The 21,302-nt window shown below is 40.8% G+C and overlaps 1 protein-coding gene across 1 annotated transcript in view; it reads right to left on the reverse strand.

Annotated features, from left to right (window-relative positions):
• The window catches only part of LOC117373093 (PDZ domain-containing protein 4-like), a 33,946-nt gene extending 26,385 nt beyond the window's left edge, over positions 1 to 7,561 (reverse strand). Inside the window, exon 1 of the mRNA XM_055222999.1 lies at positions 7,233 to 7,561. Coding sequence (XP_055078974.1) covers positions 7,233 to 7,292 — 60 coding nt within the window. The 5' untranslated portion in view covers positions 7,293 to 7,561. The remainder of the gene's footprint in view (positions 1 to 7,232) is intronic.
• Between the last annotated feature and the right edge of the window lie 13,741 nt (positions 7,562 to 21,302).

Raw genomic sequence — 21,302 nt, forward strand, 5'->3', positions numbered from 1 at the left:
GTCGGAGTCAGATCAGTGTCGCTGTGGGGAGCTCCTGTTCTCTCTGTATCTGAATACACTTCATGTATCAAACCAAATATGCACAGCACTGACACTTTGTAGCTGATCATCGACAGCGTCCTGGAGGTGTGACGCTAACTGTAGGCACTGCTCTGTCTGAGGCTCTGTTAGACTTTAATCTGAGCTTTACTTTAACACAATCTGACCATAAAGAACTGACTTATCTGAAACACAACAGGCGATCTGAGCTGTTAAACAAGTCCCTCAAATAACATCACAGTCACAAGCTAGCATTAGCATTAGCATTAGCCAAACAGTTTTTCTGTCAAATTTTCTTGACAAACGATCCTGGCTCACAATCTTTAGACGGGTCTCCACGTGCTGCCCTGCTGCTCCTGACAGGTCTCCAAGAAGAATTAGACACGCCCACTGTGACACGCCCGCTGTGACACGCCCACTGTGACACGCCCACTGTGACACGCCCACTGTGACACGCCCGCTGTTGAGTCGTACGATCCTCTGTCTTTTATTCATTTGTTCCTTTTGATTTTATTTGCTTGTTTTATTTGATTTTATTGTTTTATTGCTTTTATTTACATATTTATTATTTTAATTTTGCTATTTGATTCTAGTCTAAATGTTGATTTACTTAATTAGTTGTTTTTATTTATAATGTATTTGTGCAGCACTTTGGAAACTGCGTTTGTTTGTGAAATGTGCCGTTTAAATAAAGCGGAAAGATTGGACTGGACTGTGCCACGCCCCCTGTGACACGCCCCCTGTGACACGCCCCCTGTGACACGCCCCCTGTGACGTCCGCTCTTCCTTCTCCAGTTTTATTTTCTTAATCGTTGATACTCGTAGATTCTGCAGCATCACGTTGTCATTTTGGTACAATTTTTTTTTTTATGTGCTGCTCTAGTGCGACGTGCATCTGTCCATAGGGGGCGCTACAGCTCTATGACTCTTTATTGTCATGACATTTTCGGCGACGTCAGCTCCTTTTTGGACACTTCAGTTTTTTTTACTTGAAATCAGCTGGAGTGTTTCTTTTATGAAGTGGTTTTAGATGAATATTGTGATTTAAAATGTGTAAATTATAGAGAAAAATAAAGACACAAGACGGCTGATTTAAGGACGAATAAAAAGTGTCAGAGGATGGTTCACTTTTCTAGCCCAAAATATCCTGCATATTTACACTGTCAGAGGTCAAAGGTTGTGTGAGCCGGGATACGTTCGATTTAAACACTCCTTTCCTCCACAGTTTGAAAATCAGTTCAGATTTAACGTCTCAAACACAGAATTTTTAGCCTCATTTTGCTCCAAACTCGCGGACGCTGCTCCAGCCTCAGCAGTAACAGAACATCCCCACACTGAGCTGTTGGCAGGTGCTGAGGCAGTAACCGTGGCAACTCCCCGGTCCGACTTTAGCCCTATGGCTCGGAAAGGCACTCATCCATCCCCCTGTGTGTGTGCGTGTGTGTGTGTGTGTGTGTGTGTGTGTGTGTGTGTGTGTGTGTGTGTGTGTGTGTGGTTTTAGGCTCATCTTTTCCTGCGTTCGCTCTAACCCACATCACTGTAATGGGTGTGAAGTCATTACCTGCATTATCACTGTTATGATCGAGCACTGGGAGGGCTCTAATTACATTCATGTACAAGAACACACACATCACACACACATCACACGCCTCACACACACGCCACACGCCTCACACACACGCCACACGCCTCACACACACCTCACACACATCCCACGCGCATCTATCTCCTGTTGCTCCAGGTACAAACACATCAATTATTTCTTTCTTGGCGTGTTTCGGTGACATTCACGTCGCATTTTAAACAAGTGCATTTCCCAGAGCTGCACAGGGACAGAAGAATAAAAAACACAACAGGGAATCAGCAGCAGTTCAGTCAGACGATAAAACTAAAAGCAATAAACGCACAAAATCAATGCATGTGAACGGCGGCTGGCGTCTGGGGGCGTGTCCCGAGTTGTGGCTCGTCTCTGCAGCAAACACGGACTGTTTATATAAATGGACGTAGCTAACATGCTAGCGACGTGTCCTCTCTCTGTACCTGCTGCTGTCAGACTTTTCCACCTCCTTCACATCCTCCTCTTCCTCTTATCTGCTAACTTTATTCATAAAATCATAAATCTCTTCTTCGGTCTTGCTCCGCCTCCTGCTACCTGTCACCTCCGCCCTCCTCCTCCCTCTCTCCCTGTTCTATCCACCTCCTCCTTTTCTCTCAAACCGTCTCCGTCTGGTCACTCACTTTAACAAAACGTAGACAAAATGAGGTGTCCACGATGTCCAACCGCGCTCCATTTTCACACTACACTACGCAGGTGAAGTGTCTCGCCTAAGGTCACAGCGGGAATCGAACCTCTGACCTTTGGGTTGGTAGATCACTGCTCTGACTAAGCCACTGTTGCTCACATGTGCTCTCCTTATCCAGCCCAGGACTTCTGCATCTTCAGCCGTGACACTAAACTCAGCTCAGACGGGACAAAAAGAAGGAAAAAAATCATAAAATATTCTCAGGTATAATTTTGATATTTGTTCAACATCTGTTCATTTGGATCTTGCAACTTTTGAACAAAAAAAGAAACAGAAATACATTTAAAAAACAATTATTTTAAGCATTTCAAAGTTCTTTACCATCTGCTGTTTTTACTGTAGATGAAGGTGGAGCTAAAGGTGAGGCCTGGGTTCAGTGTTTTCTCTTTAAATAACTTTATAAACTATAAATAACTATAACTATAAATCACGTTTGTTTTCCTCCAAAATTCAACTCAACAGAGCACAAATATTTTTTATGTAAACGACACAAAAAGACACACAAAAACTACAAGGGGCTCATCTTATTTATGCACCAGTGAAGTCTGTATGTTCCTCATGTTCTTGTTCTTTTAAGTCTGTATGTTCCTCATGTTCTTGTTCTTTTAAGTCTGTATGTTCCTCATGTTCTTTTAAGTCTGCATGTTCCTCATGTTCTTGTTCTTTTAAGTCTGTATGTTCCTCATGTTCTTGTTCTTTTAAGTCTGTATGTTCCTCATGTTCTTGTTCTTTTAAGTCTGTATGTTCCTCATGTTCTTTTAAGTCTGCATGTTCCTCATGTTCTTGTTCTTTTAAGTCTGTATGTTCCTCATGTTCTTGTTCTTTTAAGTCCGTATGTTCCTCATGTTCTTGTTCTTTTAAGTCTGTATGTTCCTCATGTTCTTGTTCTTTTAAGTCCGTATGTTCCTCATGTTCTTGTTCTTTTAAGTCTGTATGTTTGTTCTTTTAAGTCTGCATGTTCCTCATGTTCTTGTTCTTTTAAGTCCGTATGTTCCTCATGTTCTTGTTTTTTTAAGTCCGTATGTTCCTCATGTTCTTGTTCTTTTAAGTCTGCATGTTCCTCAAGTTCTTGTTCTTTTAAGTCCGTATGTTCCTCATGTTCTTGTTCTTTTAAGTCTGTATGTTCCTCATGTTCTTGTTCTTTTAAGTCTGTATGTTCCTCATGTTCTTGTTCTTTTAAGTCTGCATGTTCCTCATGTTCTTGTTCTTTTAAGTCCGTATGTTCCTCATGTTCTTGTTCTTTTAAGTCTGTATGTTCCTCATGTTCTTGTTCTTTTAAGTCTGCATGTTCCTCATGTTCTTGTTCTTTTAAGTCCGTATGTTCCTCATGTTCTTGTTCTTTTAAGTCCGTATGTTCCTCGTGTTCTTGTTCTTTTAAGTCTTTATGTTTGTTCTTTTAAGTCTGCATGTTCCTCATGTTCTTGTTCTTTTAAGTCTGCATGTTCCTCATGTTCTTGTTCTTTTAAGTCTGCATGTTCCTCATGTTCTTGTTCTTTTAAGTCTGCATGCTCCTCATGTTCTTGTTCTTTTAAGTCCGTATGTTCCTCATGTTCTTGTTCTTTTAAGTCTGTATGTTCCTCATGTTCTTGTTTTTTTAAGTCCGTATGTTCCTCATGTTCTTGTTCTTTTAAGTCTGTATGTTTGTTCTTTTAAGTCTGCATGTTCCTCATGTTCTTGTTCTTTTAAGTCCGTATGTTCCTCATGTTCTTGTTTTTTTAAGTCCGTATGTTCCTCATGTTCTTGTTCTTTTAAGTCTGTATGTTTGTTCTTTTAAGTCTGCATGTTCCTCATGTTCTTGTTCTTTTAAGTCCGTATGTTCCTCATGTTCTTGTTTTTTTAAGTCCGTATGTTCCTCATGTTCCTGTTCTTTTAAGTCTGTGTGTTCCTCATGTTCTTGTTCTTTTAAGTCTGTATGTTTGTTCTTTTAAGTCTGCATGTTCCTCATGTTCTTGTTCTTTTAAGTCCGTATGTTCCTCATGTTCTTGTTCTTTTAAGTCCGTATGTTCCTCATGTTCTTGTTTTTTTAAGTCCGTATGTTCCTCATGTTCCTGTTCTTTTAAGTCTGTGTGTTCCTCATGTTCTTGTTCTTTTAAGTCTGTATGTTTGTTCTTTTAAGTCTGTATGTTCCTCATGTTCTTGTTCTTTTAAGTCTGCATGTTCCTCATGTTCTTGTTCTTTTAAGTCTGTATGTTTGTTCTTTTAAGTCTGTATGTTCCTCATGTTCTTGTTCTTTTAAGTCTGCATGTTCCTCATGTTCTTGTTCTTTGTTCTCCTCACCTGGAGCTGCTGCGTCTTGAGCAGATGTGATTATTCTGAGTGAGTGAATCTGCTGCTTGTAAAATGTAATTATCTTTTATATAGAGACAGACTTGAGTGCACTGGAAAAAGAGAATTATGACACGAACCTCAGTCTGAAATATGATTATTATGTAAAATATGAACGAGACAAATGAGTAGATTAAGTCCATCAGGAGCAGCACATGTTTTATTCTAGAGAGAGACGTTAGTATAAACAAATGGGATGTACTTTTGTTAATTTGATCTTCCTGTTTATTGAGAATTTGAATAATTTCTACAAGAACAGATGAAAAATATCAGAGTTCAGGCCCATGATGGAACTACTACTACTACTACTGTGAGTATTTACACAGAACATAAAGTGTTTAATGAAGTGAGTGTGACGTCACCGCGGCGTTCAGGCAGCGAGCAGTTATAACAGTGAATTTGGAGCAGAGTTCTATATCCGGAACTCTGACCACGAGTATCATAGCAACCAAAGAGCCAATCAGGAGTGAGGTTGTTGAAGGTAACGCCCCCTTTTCCTCGCAACACTAGTTTATCAGGGAGCGGGTGCTTAGCAACGCTGTCAATCAAACCTGTTGCTAACGCTAACAGGAGCGACCTCGGGGAAAGAAGGACCTGATTTGTCTGTTATTAATGTTCATATCTTGATTTACAGACACAATAGTGAAATAAAAACCCCAGGATCATGTAGAGGGTTAATACGAACATTTAAGACCAGAATGAGTCTGAAGCAGCAGAGACAGAGAGAGGACACACAAAACAAAAAATAAAGTTAAAAAAATTAAATAAAATTACTCAAAATAACCCAAAAAACAAAAGAAACAAAACTTAAAATAATAAAAAAGTAAAATAAAATAAAATAAAAAAGAACTCAAAATAACAAAAAAAAAATAAAAAAAAAAAAATAAAAAAAAATGAAAAAATAAACTCAAAATAGCAAAAAAACAAAACAAAAAAAACCCCAAAAAACCCCAGGATCATGTAGAGGGTTAATACGAACATTTAAGACCAAAATGAGTCTGAAGCAGCAGAGACAGAGAGAGGACACAAAAAACAAAAAATAAAGTAAAAAAACAAAAAACCTCAAAATAACCCAAAAAACAAAAGAAACAAAACTTAAAATAATAAAAAAGTAAAAAAAAGTAAAAAAAATAAAATAAAAATAACTCAAAATAACTAAAAAAAAAAAAAAAAAAAATGAAAAAAATGAAAAAATAAACTCAAAATAGCTCAAAATAAAAAACCCCAGGATCATGTAGAGGGTTAATACGAACATTTAAGACCAAAATGAGTCTGACAGACGCAGGGACAGAGAGAGGAGACACAGTTTTTACATAGAAAGTGAATTGGAGCCACAGTCGATGGAGCCTGAAGTGCGCCCATGATCACTTCCTGTTTGGAACATAGTGGCGGCTAGCAGGTTAGCGATGTGCACGTGTATAAACCGTATATGTGGAGGACACAACTGTTTGTTTATGCTCAAAATTCGACTTCTTTTTGGAGGAAGCTGTGGGATTTTCCAGACTCATTTACACTGAAGTAAAGAGAAAACAATACAAACATAAAATGCGCTCTCTGTATGTTTACGTCCTGACAGGGGCCCCTGAGCAGAGTTTGGGCCCCTCACCACTTCAGTGCCTCATATTTGACTGAATTAAGACAACGCTCTCATAATTTCAACAAAGTGTAAAAAAGCTGAACATTCTACAGGCTCAAAACAGCAACAGCCACGAGTAGAATAATATAAAAACATGCACCGGAGGAGAGTCTGGGGTCCGCCCCTACAGTCACTTTTACATTTGAGACATTTCTTCTGATTTCTGGAGCATTTTAATGTGTTCTGTTTGGCTAAAGTGCGCTAACATTTATCAATTATTGAACGTTATACCGCGTAGAATTGGACAGAGAAGCAAAAACATGTACATGTACTTCAGAATCATAAAACTCAAAAAGTAGTGACAGGACCAGAGAAACAGACGTAACATCAGATTTATAATCATCAGATCATTTCCAGTGGAGCCTTGTGTTATATCGGCCTCTACTAGAGATTTAAGGCCCATTTCTGATACACAAAAAAGTGCAAGTATTGGCCTGATATATCGGTCTGTCTCTAGTCACGATAACACTCTGAAGTGCGATATATCGTTGAAGAAAATATAAACGATAATACTGAAACTTAACCATTGGCCCAAAAGAGACTTTGACTGAACATGAGCTGAAATAAATATAAAACAAAATGAAACAGAAGTTTGCATCTGTCATGAGTCAGAGGAGTTATTCATCAGGGAGGCACAAACCAGCTCCGACACCGATACCAATACTACAGCGTTAAGTACCTGCCGATACTCGATATCAGCCGATACCAGAGACTGAAAACAGCACGAACACGACAAAACTGATCCAAATATGTCACGTCCATGTTAATTAACGACAGAGCAACTTTGTACAAATAAAAGTTGAAACATTGTGAGACTTTCTGGGCTGAAGAGTCTCATTCCATCCGTTTATTTGTCTCGACGTTTGGAGGTTGATATCGGTGCGTCTCTGTAACTCATCTGTGTGTTTGTGCTTGATGTTCTCACTCACCTGGAACATGAACCTGTACTGCTCCTCCGGCTTTTGGACCACGCACATGTTACACCCCATGATGTTGGACCAGGCTCTCCTCCTTCCTCTCCTCCTCTCCTCCTCTCCCTTCTTCCCCTCTGCTCCCTCTCTTTCTGGGTCTTTGTCTGTGGTGGAGCAGCCCCACCCTCGAACGGTTCAGGGCCGACAGTATCTCTCCTCTCCTCCTCCTCAAATCCTCCTCATCTTCCAATCTTCTGTTTTTTCAAATCCAGAGCAAACTTCTACCAGTCCCGTGTAAACATGTTTGTTTCTTCTTGCCCGAGATGTTTTTCCTGCTTCTCTTTGCTCTGTCCTTGTGGTTGTTGCTCGTGGCATTAAAACACGTCAAAATATGTGCTTTTCCAGTCAAAAAAAAAAATAGCAGCAGGTTGGCGTTTTTTGTTTCTTCACCGTTTCTACAGCAACCACCTACTGTTCCAACTTTATTTACTCCAAGCTACTTCACATAAAACAATTCCCAGTTCTCCTCAAACTCAAAACTCTCAATAAAACCACCTCGGCTGTTTTCTCACCATGATTTCAACGGTCGGCTTTGGTTTGCAAAAGTTTAAACTCGTGCTGTGCCTCTGAGATAAGCGCCTGCCCCAAAATCCTTGAATGAAAACAGGGATTTCCTCCACCTCGCCTCCTCCCGACAGCCGCTACGACCTGACACTTCCTCGCCGCTGTCAGCAAACACGACATAAACACGGACAGGCGTTTCCGAAACCGTCAGTAAACGCAATATTGTGAATGAAACGTGCCAGAGACTCCGGGGAAGTCGCACGAGACACGAGCGACGATAACAAACCCATGAGGTGCCAGCTCCTCACTAAAAGTCTAATCCCAGAGTGAACGCGGCGCTGCAGGGTGGATTATAATTGAATTAGAGAAGGCTTACGATTTGGCACAATCTTAAAATCGATTCGACAGGTCAGAGATCAGCGGCGTTTGTGCTTCAGGACATGAGGACAGAGATCGTCAGTGGATCACATTTTGAGTCTATTTTGAAGCTTCGTTTTGCTCGCTGAGTCGCCTGAAGGGCAGCCCGGCTCGAACGCCAATCTCCGGGGCATGTCTCCAGTGCGGTCTCCTATGTCTGCTCGCTCATCCAGGCTAAACCTTTATCTACACAGCCCCCCCAGCGACTCTCAGATAAAAGCTCTCATTCTCCTCGCTGCAAATCCCCATTCAAGACACGTGTAATCCCAAGAGTGGACCAAAACAAGGAAGCTACCTGCGAATCACACCTGCACGGACATCATATGCAAACTGGAGCCAAGCCAGGACTAAAACAGGACTAAACCAGGACTAGAACCGCACCAAACCAAGTCTACATCAGGACTAAACTGGGCTGAAACCAGGACTAAACCAGGACCAGAGCAAACTCACGCTAAAGGTCCATCCCTCAGGCGGACGGATCTCTTGGACCGTCCCTGTTTGTGCGTAACTTTACTCTAGATCCCCCCCCAAAAAATCGAATTAAAATGAAATATAGTCCTTCTTCTTTCAAATAAACGAGTCCAGAAACGCCTGATATTCCTGAGAACGTGAGTCGGGAGCGCGCGGTTCCTCCTCGTTCTATCCAGGTGCTCCCGGAGTCTTGTGCAGTGCGGTGTCCGAGGTCAGTCGTAAATCAGACGGGCAGAGCCGCCGTCGCCTGATTGGACGACAGTTTCTTGGCTTCTCGAGCATCCCCCCCTTCGCTCTCTCTCTCTCTCTCTCTTTCTCTCTCCGTAGGCGCGTCGCTCACATGTGCTCGCCCCTCACTGCAGCCTGGAGCACAAACACAAAAGAGGAGAAAAAAAAAACGTTACTATCACTCGCAGAGAAATCCCTGGACTATCCACACCCAGCTCTGCAATAACCCCCAATCCTCGCACCCACATGTCGGTACAGCTCTCCTCCTCCTCCTCCTCTTCCTCCTCCTCCTCTTCTCTCTTTCCTCTGCCTCTTTGGAGTCTGCAGGCGCTAGAAAGCACCGCGTCCTATCAAAGAGGACACTCCTAAAGCTCCGAAATCTATGAATATTAAGGTGGCCCAATCAAAGCGGCGAGCGCGAGATTAGCCGCGTTCCACCTTAAAAAGCGGTGTGTTTTTTGTTTTTTTTTGGAGCTCGCAGCGACGGCAGGTGGAGCGGCTGCATTCAGATGAGACGGAGAAACACAACAGGCAGGTAACAGGTGAGGGAAATGCAAATGCAGCCGAGCGGTCGCTATGGAGAAGCCACGACGAGCCAATAGAACGGAGCCATTTGTGGAAAAACAATCGACTGAAGAACTGAGAATATATCTGCAATTTACGCGTCAAATCAGAATCCTCCAGCTCATATTTTAAACACAGAGGCCGTTCAGTCCATGAGCCGCATTTCAGTGTCGCTCTGGTGATTTTTGAAAAGTTCCGTGTCCAAGCTTTATATTCTAGTGTGAGAGACTTTGGCGAGTTTCAGTGGCGTCACAAATATCATCCTCTAAAGCGGATTAGGCCATGATCATGATGATGATAACACTGGGCCCTGGTTTATCGCAGGCTAAGCTTTATTTTTACATTATTCTCTGTTTTTGTCTGTAAAACCCCTCACCACACACTTTATACACTTTTCTCACACAGGCGTTAACATTTTCTCACATTTCTCTCTCGTTTAAACTCTCTCAAAGTTCAAACCTTCGTAGGCGTCTTTGTCGGTGCAGAACGTTTCATCGACATTGTGGGTTTTGTCGGGGAGAAAACAAATTGCAAACGTACAGCACTTCAGAGTCACACTGAGATCCAACGTTTATGTAAATTTGTCTGAACACATTCTGTACTGGACAGGAGACACGGCACGGAGGAGACTGATGGACAATGGTCTACAGTCCAACAGCCAATCAGGACGCACGACACAATGGTCTACAGTCCAACAGCCAATCAGGACGCACGACACAATGGTCTACAGTCCAACAGCCAATCAGGACAAACAACACAATAAATAAAAATTTTATAAAAGCATGTAAAACTGCACTAAAAAATGAGCAAAACAGTGAGACCGTGAAAGGTGAACCGTGATATAGTGACGGACGACTGTATGAGATCATTGTAACTTTAGAATCATAGATTGTATAAAGAAGTGAGTGTGACGCCATAACAGCTTCAGCTCCAAATGAAGCTCATCGAGGCCAGAGCAGGTGTAGAGGCGAATCTGGAGCCAGTTTCATATTGGGAATTCTGACCATGAGTATCATAGCAACCAAAGAGCCAATCAGGAGTGAGGCTGTGGAAGGTCACGCCTCTTCCCGTCCACACCGCTGGTTTAACAGGGACCGGGCGCTTAGCAACGCTGTCAATTAAACCTGTTGCTAACGCTAACAGGAGCGACCTCGGGGAAAGAAGGACCTGATTTGTCTGTTATTAATGTTCATATCTCGATTTACAGACACAATAGTGAAATAAAAACCCCAGGATCATGTAGAGCAGTGGTCCCCAACCACCGGGCCGCGGACCGGTACCGGGCCGTGGATCAATTGATACCGGGCCGCGGGCCGTCCAAGAAATAATTAATTATTTCTGTTGTATTTATTATCTGAGTCTGAACAATCATTTATTTTGAAAAATCTTATTTTGAAAAATGACCGGATTCTCTCGGTTACATTTCCGTCACTCTAGCGCCGACAACTTAACCACTTATCGTTCCGACGGCCCGCCCACGTTACAACTTTACAGCAATGTACGTGTATTTCTGCGTCACCCACACAAACAATCTACACATCAAATGAAAGCTACGACATTCATCTTTCTGAATATGTAAACCATTTACACCTCGAATCACCACAGTGCTGACAGGAAAGACGTTTTTACAGAGAAGTCAGAAATGTGAATCTGGACTTCACTTACCATCGAGGCTCTGGTTCTGTCAAACATCAACATATTCACACAAAGTTGGTCTCATTCGTTCCGTAAAGGTCCAGAGAATATAATCCAGTCAAGAAATTATGTCCACAAAGGAAGTTAGAGCCTCCATGTCCAATCTGCTGCAGGAAAGTGAAATCTGTTCCGTCACTTCTCCGCGTAAAAACACGAGGCTGGATATAAAGATCCGCGCGTAAAATTACGCGCGCGTATTGTGTAATTTTACGCAGCAGTTTTGCGTTTTAAACATGACGAAACGGACAAAACAAAGGAAGTACGCGACCGAGGACACTGTGGATGTTTGTACAAGTTAAACTAGAGACATCTGGACCCGGGGCGGTTCGTGGAACCGAGTGAAGATCATGATGGACTGAGGAGCAGAGGACCTGATGTGCGGATGGACTGGATGTTCCTGATCGGTAAACGTGGTTTATTCTGCTATTAACTTAATTGTGGGTCAAATGTGTATCATGTGTAATCATTAGCATTAGCATTAGCCCCCCGGTCCGCGGTGATAAAAAGGTTGGGGGGACCACTGATGTAGAGGGTTAATACGAACATTTAAGACCAAAATGAGTCTGACAGCAGCAGAGACAGAGAGAGGACACAAAAAACAAAAAATAAAGTAAAAAAAAAAATAAAATAAAATAAAATTACTCAAAATAACCCAAAAAACAAAAGAAACAAAACTTAAAATAATAAAAAAGTAAAATAAATAATAAAATAAATAAAAAATAACTCAAAATAACTAAAAAATAAATAAAAAAAATCTATGAAAAAAATAAACTCAAAATAGCTCAAAATAAAAAAACCCAGGATCATGTAGAGGGTTAACACGAACATTTAAGACCAGAATGAGTCTGAAGCAGCAGAGACAGAGAGAGGACACAGTTTTAAGCCGGACGTGCGCACATGATCACTTCCTGTTTGTGACGCGACAGTTAGCAGGATAGTTATGTCCATTTATTTAAACAGTCTGTGGCTATAATATGTACATATATTTGAGAGACTGAAACATGAACTGATAAACAAACACAAGAGTCACATTCTAGACGTCTAAACATGATCAGTTTTCCTTCATAAAAAGTCTTTTGCAGAGCACATTCTTTTACCTAAATCATTTCAGTCGTTGTGATTTGACACTAAACAAAATAAAACGACGCTTTGATTCGATTTGATCATAACGAACGGCTTTGCCCCGGTTCCTTCCGCAGCTTCTTCTTCTTCTTTTTCGTACTTTCTGAGACGCCTGGGAGGGATTTGGGAGTAAAATTGGTTTCTTCTTCTCTCCTCCACCTCAGATTCTCCCACCAAACAGCGGCTGAATTTCCAATTTAAAGCGGTCGGCCTGGCACGCTCGCCGCCATGCCAACGCCGGAGCATCTGCGAGCGGGCGGCGGTCCTCAGGGGGCGGGATTACACGGCTCATATGAAACATCATCGTGCACTTTGACCTTTCACAGTGAGACAGAATTTCCTGCCTTTTTTTCATCTGAAAGCGATTTATCTGTGCCAAAAAGAGAGCGGTTTGACTCATTCTGCACACGCTCAGAGTGTAAGCCGCGCTCAAACGGACTGTAAAGCTCCAGTCGTGAACGCAAAATCCACCCGACGCCGTGAATACACAACCAGAAATCTGAAGAGCACTGTTCAAATGTTACGTACACACGATTATATTTGTGAAGAAATAGCACTGCGTTTGTGTCCCTCAGTCGTCCAGGTCTGATCCGTCGCAAAAAAAAGACGAATTTTAAATCTGTAACTGGACAAAATGTTGTAGGAGTGAAGACGTTTAGCTGCTCGTCCAAGCCGCGGCTTGGACGAGCAGCTAAACGTCTTCACTCCTACGAGATGCTTCTTCATTTCTGGTCAGATTCCTCCTGGACACTGCCTTATATCTGTGTGAAAAAGGAGCTAACGACACTTTAACGACCCCGCTACTGTTAGTGAAAAATGCAAAAAATCAGTTTTAAAATTAATTACACAATTAATTTCAAAGTGTATATTTCATTTAAATCGATAAAAACTTTACTTTTATCATTTAAGTGCATCTTTTTAACGAGGCCATGTTACTTTAAGAACGTGAGGCGCAAGGAATTATGGGAACAGAGCGGATTTTTATTTTTTTTGTGTGTGTAAAAAGACAGAAAATTTAAAAAAAAAAGCCTGATGTAACTAAACCGAGAGCTGTAATTAAAGTTAAAGCCCAAAAACTCAAATAAACATGAGGTTGGACGTTCATTTCGGGTAAAAAACTCTTCGCCGTTTGGCCGAGAAACAGCCGTATTAAAACAAAAATATTTAATCGATAATAATGAATAATTAAACATTAAAACGCACATTTGTATTGGTGAGTTTAGGTCTATAATGTCAAAAAGATCACACCAAAAAAACCAACAAATTACTCCCCCGTTTCAGCTGAGTTTTGGTCCAGTCCAGTGAACGCCGTGACATCATCAGCGCCCTGATTATTTACCGTGTCATTTTAAACGACACTTTAACGACCCTGCTACTGTTCTCTTTGTTTGCTTTGGGTCTGAGGATGGAGTTATACATCATCTTTAACTCTCCGCTCAAACCATTTCTTTTCTCTGGCTCAGATTTGAACCTCACTCTCTTCTTCTTTGAGATGGAGATGAACAGCAGACTGTGGTCCTGAGCTGCTCTCTCGTTTCTCCAGTGTGACGCTCGCTCTTCACTGAACGGAAAAGAACACGTCACTTTGTTTGTGTATCGGGGTTTTGTCCTTTAAGTGAACCAGTTTTTGTCTTAAAGTGTTTGTGCGTTTGAAAAAGACAGAAATCTCGCAATCTCTCTTAATTAAAAAGTGTGTTGTCCTGAAGTTTATCTGTAAAGGACGACTTCAAAAACTCCCAGAATCCCTCATCTGTTTGTTAATCGTTGATAAAGAACATTTAATTCCAGATCACATGACTGCGTGAGGTTAACGATGAGCCGCGCCAGAACTGAGACGAGAACGAGGCTTTGAGCTTCACAAAAATGAAACACACTCCAAGAACAAGCAAAAGTACAGACTTTAGTGACACAATCGGAATTTAATAATCTGATAATGAACTTTTACACAAACCTGATCCTATTTTTAATTTTTATATGGACTTATGTATGTATGTATGTATATATATATATATATATATATATATATATATATATATATATATATGTTTGTTTGTTTTTCTGTTTGTTTTTTAAAAATTGCGCCCATGAAAAAGAGAGTCCAAGTGCTGTCAATGGGTTAAATGGATAAATAAAGATAGATAAATAAACAAATAAATATAAATACAAAATAAATATTGATAAAAAAGATAAATAAAGACAAATAAAGATAAATAAATATAGATAAATATAGATAAATAAATAAAGACAAATATAGATGGATAAATAAATAAATAAAGATAAAGACAAATATAAATACATAAAGATAAATAAAAACAAATGTAGATAAATGAATAAATATATATTTTTTTTAATTTGAATGATCTGTGTGTGTGAGTTACACAGTTACACTTTTACTTCAGTAGATTTTTTCATGTGATACTTGTACTTTTACTTGAGTATTTTTTTGCTCCAGTATCAGTACTTTGACTTAACCTCCCCCTCCGTCACAGGGGAAACACCAGCCTGAGTCACAGTGTTACATCATGACCCGACTCAGGTGCGTCTGTCTGATCTTCTCATGAGTCTCGTCTGGTTCAGTGTAAAATCGTTTTAAAGGTTGGATAGTTTTTAAAGTTCACGTGTCGTATCTGCGTCCAGCTCCGTGTTTCCTTTTAGCGTCGGAGCTCAGAGCGACGGTTCAGCGAAAGGTCAAGTCTGACGCAGGAGCGGCCATTTTAATCGTCCAGTGACCTCAGCGTTTCATCTGAGCGTGTGCAGTGTGTGGGTTTAGCTCCATGTCCCACCTTGTGATGTCATCATGTGATACAGGAAGTGCTCCACTGTGTTTTTAAACTCCACACTCCACACATGTAACAGGATACAGTGAAGATAGACAGGCCTGTGTTTAAAGTCACACTGTGGAACATCCCAGGCAAAGAATAACATCTCCATGGAGACACTTAGTGAATCTCCTGCCAGAAATGTTACATTGTGCACCTTTAACTATGACCATTTTGAGGCCATATCAATCTGCAGTAGCACGTTAGCTAGCTCACTGTGTCGCAAAAGCTTATGCTAAATTATTTGCTAACTTAAAGCATAAAATATAAAATAAACAACGTATTAAAATTCAAATTACTTAAAATAAAGATTACACAATTATGTTTTAATGTAGAATACTTCAGTTTTGTGGTGTTATTTTATTTATTACACATCAAAATCAGCATTAGCATTAGCTTTAGCATACACATACACAGGTTCATTTTATTTGTATTTAACATGTTGTCAGTGACATCCACCTGCAGCTCCCTGTCCACTGCCTGACCCTAACCCCCTAACCTCTGACCTCTGACCCACCTGAAGCTCCCTGCCCACTGTCTAACCCCTAACCTCTGACCTCTGACTTCTGACCCCTAACCCACTCTGTCCCTGTCCACTGCCTCATCTTTAATATTTATTAATTTTAGCGACACTCTGTGGAAGCCTCATAGAGATAAAACTGGACAGGAAGTAGTGACGCTAACAGGAAGTGGTGACGCTAACAGGAAGTAGTGACGCTAACAGGAAGTAGTGACGCTAACAGGAAGTAGTGACTCTAACAGGAAGTAGTGTCAAACAGTGAGGTTGGGGGCGCTGTTGAGTTTCAGGCAGCAGACCCGGGACACACAGTTAACCAGTTACAATAATACCACTAATATAATGTCTTTTGGATCAGTGTTTTTCTGCTTTTCTCTTGAGTTTTTATTTGTTTTAACGAGCTCTGGCTCCGGTGCGACTCCCCGTGGACCTACTTACATTTTAAATTCAACAGCTGCAGCGAGAACAGAGACAAAAATACATTTTTACAGCACCGTACGGCGCCTCTGTAGCGTCGCTCCATATGCGAGCTCGTGCCTCGACACAAACGCTAATCGAAATATTATTTATACATGAGAAAAATGTGCATCTGATTTGCTTTTGTTTCTTCGGTGAGAGGAAAATGAAAGAGGATAAGAACAGGACGGGACTGAGGCAGAAAGATCAAAATCACAAAATGAACCGTTAAAATACAGGCTCATTTTTACATATTTTTTCAAAGGGATTTCGATGAAGCCTCCAAATCCGAGCAGAATTTGAAGAGTCTCATCATTTATTTACTGCGATGAGGCGCTGGGGCTGCACGGCGGGTTTAACAGGAGGAGTGTGTATGTTCACACACGAGTACAGTATGTGTGTGATTAAGGACTTAAAGCTACATCAGGGGACATTTACACTTGTTTTTGCACTCACTCTGCTGGTTGGTAATTATTCTAAACAGAGAAAACCTCATTAGTCAGACTCAGGAGGTGTTTTTTTTTTAGAAATAGGTCAAAGAACGAATAACTTTAGCGACTGTTAGCGTAAAAATCACTGTTTTGTTTGTTATAGAAGCATTTTTTCCAATAATTTAACAAACAAAAACAGAGAGATGTCATTTATTTTAGAAAACACAACCAAACCAAACCCAAAAAAGGAAAAAAAACGACCCAAACTAGGAAAGAAAACTGATGGTAAATGGTCACCAGCGCCACAATCAAGACCCTCAAATCATTTTACCACACACCGGAGCGTCTTGCCCAAGGACGACGACCCGCCGACCTCTCTGTGTCAGGAGCGGGATTCAAACCGCCAGAGGATGAGCGCTCTACCAACTGAGCTCGAGATAAAGGCGCGGTGACTGTGGCGCTCGTGTTCTTACCTCATAACAAGAGGTTCCCCGGTTCGATTCCCGCGTCGGTGTCTGTGGTTTTGCATGTTCTCCCTGTGTCTGTGATGGTAGGGCTGAGGGACAGGGCAAAATCCTGCATTAATATGATCAGCATTTTCTATTTTATTTGGTCTAATTAAAAACTAACACAATTTTTTATATTTATTTCGAATTTATTCTGAGATTCAACACAAAAAACTGTCAAATGTGACTCTCATTGAAAAACATCACTGACGAACAGAAATTGATTTTTTTTCCCCTTTTATTAAATACACAGAAAGTAGATTTAAGGACACAACAATTATTAAAATGCTAAATTATAATTCTGTCGTCATGTGACTGTCGGAAAATCGTTTTAACCCTTCCACCGCCGTCTCCAGAATTCAACTATTTCCCCATAAACACAAAACAAACTCCAGCTAAAACGCGTCTGATCCTGAATCTATTTGTCCAGGCGATTTCATAAAAGAAACAAATCTGCCGACTTCCGTGTTAGAAAACTGTGGTGTCCAACGGGAGCTGCTGTAGCGCCCCCTATGGACAAATGCACGTCACACTAGAGCAGCATGTTTTTTATTTATTTGTACCAAAATGACGACGCGACGCTGCAGAATCCTACGAGAATCAACAATTAAGGAGATAAAACTGGAGAAGGAAGTGCGGACGTCACAGTGGGCGTGGCACAGTGGGCGTGGCACAGTGGGCGTGTCACAGGTGGAGGTTAAACGGGGGCAGATCTGCAAAATGGCGTCTTGAAAATAGTGGATTAAAGATTAAACTCAAACATGAATCAGTCCAAATAAAACTTCAGAAGCTCAACGAGAAGAAACGACTGAAATGGATTTTGCAGAATAGATCTGCTTTAATGCTACACTGTGGAACATTCCGAGAAAAGCAATACCCCGTACTGGAAGCTCTGTGCAGTTTTCCAATCGTTTTCCCCTGATCTTTTCTGTTTATCCAGGCTTGGTGCCGACATAATCACAGCCCGTCCCCGGTGACCTGAGGCGGCTCGAGTGTGTGATTCTTTCTAATCCTCCACGACACGACTCCATTTGCTTTTCTCTTTTCCGTTTGCCGCTCATTACACCTGGGGGTTGCCATGGTAATCTCACGCTTCATGTTCAGGTCAGCTCAGTGATTTGTCTCTCACCTTTTGGGACGTCCCGGGTCCATTTGTGACGCTGATGATCTGCGGCTCGTATCCGGCCGACAGCTGCGGAGTCCCAGGAGCCGCCTCATTGCCATTCAGCTCCGAACGCCGAGTTTGTGCAGAGCGAGGCCGTAATATCGAGCGCGAGGCGAGGACGGAGGAGGAGGAGGAGGAGGAGACACACGTGAAGGAAAACACGATATCTGCGCGAAAAGAAAACAGAGGAAGTGAGTGAGATGTTTAAACTGCTGTTTTCTTTATTCAGGAGGTGAAAAGGTGAAAGGCTGAAAATACAAATCAAACCATCGTCTACAGTGAAGAGCTGAGATTTGGTTATATTGTGATTTAACTTCTCTTAATTCTCTTATTTAATCTCTCCATAGAATGTTAAAGTTCACACAGATGGACGTCTGTGTGTCTGAACTGAGATCGACACATTATTGATCTGGGACGACTCAGACGATCAGAAAACACAAAACGTCATGATGATCGCTTCAATCTGATTGGTCGAAGTGTCACAACAGCAGAACAAGACAAAAAATCGAACTTTTGTGAAACATGTCTGTGTTTTTCTCTCACCTGAATCTAACCAAAGCACAAAGCTCTGACCTTTGACCTTCTGCTCATCGTATTGACACTAAACAGTTGGTGTGTTTGTTTTGATTCAGCTCTGTTACGTCCTCGCTGCTGCTCTGTGATTGGTCTGTTTAACCTGAGCGTGGGACGTCGTGTCTGTGAGAGGTTCATTTAAACGACACATTATATAAGACAACGGAACTAAAACCACAGTGTAAATAAGTGCAATTATGAAATCACAAAGGCTGATCATAGTCCAGGGCCTTGATAAGACGCTTCACTCTCATCGTCTTTACAATAATGCGCCTGTTTGGGAGGGCACATTTTTTATTCCACTGTAAGAAACAAAACAGTCAAACAAAAATAACATAAGACAAAATTAACAAAACAAGACCAGACAAAAAAGTGCACTTTTCTGGTGCAGAAAATGACTCCTGCTGGTCAGATGTCACTGCTTACCCGAAATGTTCCACAATATGGCATTAAGTGTATGTATCTCACCCACAGACTGTGTAAAGACGAGAGTGTGACGTCACCACAGCTTCAGCTCAAATGAAGCTCAACGAGGCTGAAGCAGTTAGAGCGGCGAATGTGGAGTTTAATATTTGGAATTTAAACCCCCAAGTATCAAAACAACCAAAGAGCCAATCAGGAGCGAGGCTGTTGAAGGTCACGCCCCTTCTCGTCCGCACCGCTGGTTTATCAGGGAGCGAGCGCTTAGTAACGCTGTCAATCAAACCTGTTGCTAACGCTAACAGGAGCGACCTCGGGGAAAGAAGGACCTGATTTGTCTGTTATTAATGTTCAGATCTTGATTTACAGACACAATAGTGAAATAAAAACCCCAGGATCATGTAGACCAGTGGTTCTTAACCTTGTTGGAGGTTCTGAACCCCACCAGTTTCATCTGCACATTCACCAAACCCTTCTTTATTGAAAAATAAAATATTATTTTTTTCTAATTCAAGACATATGCATGTTTTACTGGTGCACAAAATGAACCGTGCATTAACATCACTGTGTTCAAAGAATAAAACCAATACAATGAACTCACAACAAATTACATACATACTTTTTTACAAAGACATGACCTTTTTTAATACCACCGCACTGAAATCATTTACATTTTTAACCTTATGTATTCCAATAATGAACTTATTGTATTTATGCTATTTATTATTTTTAACATTTTAACACACACCCATCACCTCATTTCCATCAGGCCACAATAATAATGAATATTTACTGCAAATCAGTGACTTCTGCTGTCGCCTTTGAGAGACCAGTTCAGAAATGCAGGGCTTCACCTTGACAAGTGCCTCTCATGTCATTTTCACAGCAAAGTCTGTTCCTTTTCTTCATTTTTATGTCGTTTTGTTTTGATGCCGTTGGAACGGCTCATTTAAGTCGGGCAGTACTTCGATAAGCACATCAAAGGTGCATTTGTTGAATTGGGACATGTCCAGCGTGTGGAGACGCTCGCAGTCCACGAATCATATGAGTCGGGTGTGTGTCTTGACCTCCGCCGAACCCCTGAGACTGACTCACCGAACCCCTAGGGTTCCATCGAACCCTCAGGTTAAGAACCACAGATGTAGAGGGTTAATACGAACATTTAAGACCAAAATGAGTCTGAAGCAGCAGAGACAGAGAGAGGAGACAAAAAACAAAAAATAAACTCTCAAAATAAATAAATAAATAAAAAATAACTCAAAATATCTAGAAAAACAAAAAAACAAAACATAAATAAATAAAAATAACAAAAAAGTTCAAAATAAACAAAAAAAAGCAACAAAAAAACCTCAAAATAACAAAAAAAATTCAAAAAATAAACTCAAAATTTCAAAAAATAAATAAATAAAATAAAAAATAAATAAATAAACAACTCAAAATAACAAAAAAAAGTTAAAAATAAAATTAAAAAAACAAAACTCAAAATAACAACAAAATAAAATAATAATATAATAAAATAGAAATAAACTCAAAATAAAAACCCCAGGATCATGTAGAGGGTTAATACAAACATTTAAGACCAAAATGAGTCTGACAGACACAAACTCAACGAAACTACAGAACAAAGTATGAAAGAGCTTCACCATCACAAGAAATCTGCGGAGACAGAGAGAGTGTGAGAGAAAGAACAGACGAAGAAGATGAAGACGAAGAAGAAGAAGAAGAAGGAGAGGAAAAAGAAGAAGACGTCTGAGGAAGAGAAACATCCGTAAGAGAAACATTTACTGGAAAAAATCAACTATGAAAATCACTGAGTCCAACAGAACAAGACAGAACAAGATGAACTGCCTGGAGAAAACAGAAATAAAAGTTACACAGTGCGTCTTTACATGTTATATAATTATTCTTAGTGTGAGTAGAGTCTGTGTTTTATTACAGCTCCACTCGAGTGATGAGATGAAACACGATGATGGAAACGAGTTCGTGACAATTTTCCCGATGGATTTCTTTATTTACATGAGGAATGTGACGGATGATTGACACGACGCAGTGATGTAATGTGTCCCCCCGTCTCGCTGTCTCTCGGGGACGCGCTCTCTCAGATGAAATGAAAATTATATCGTTTTATTTCTCATGATCC

Source organism: Periophthalmus magnuspinnatus, chromosome 7, assembly GCF_009829125.3.
Source record: "Periophthalmus magnuspinnatus isolate fPerMag1 chromosome 7, fPerMag1.2.pri, whole genome shotgun sequence".
Lineage (NCBI taxonomy): Eukaryota > Metazoa > Chordata > Actinopteri > Gobiiformes > Gobiidae > Periophthalmus > Periophthalmus magnuspinnatus.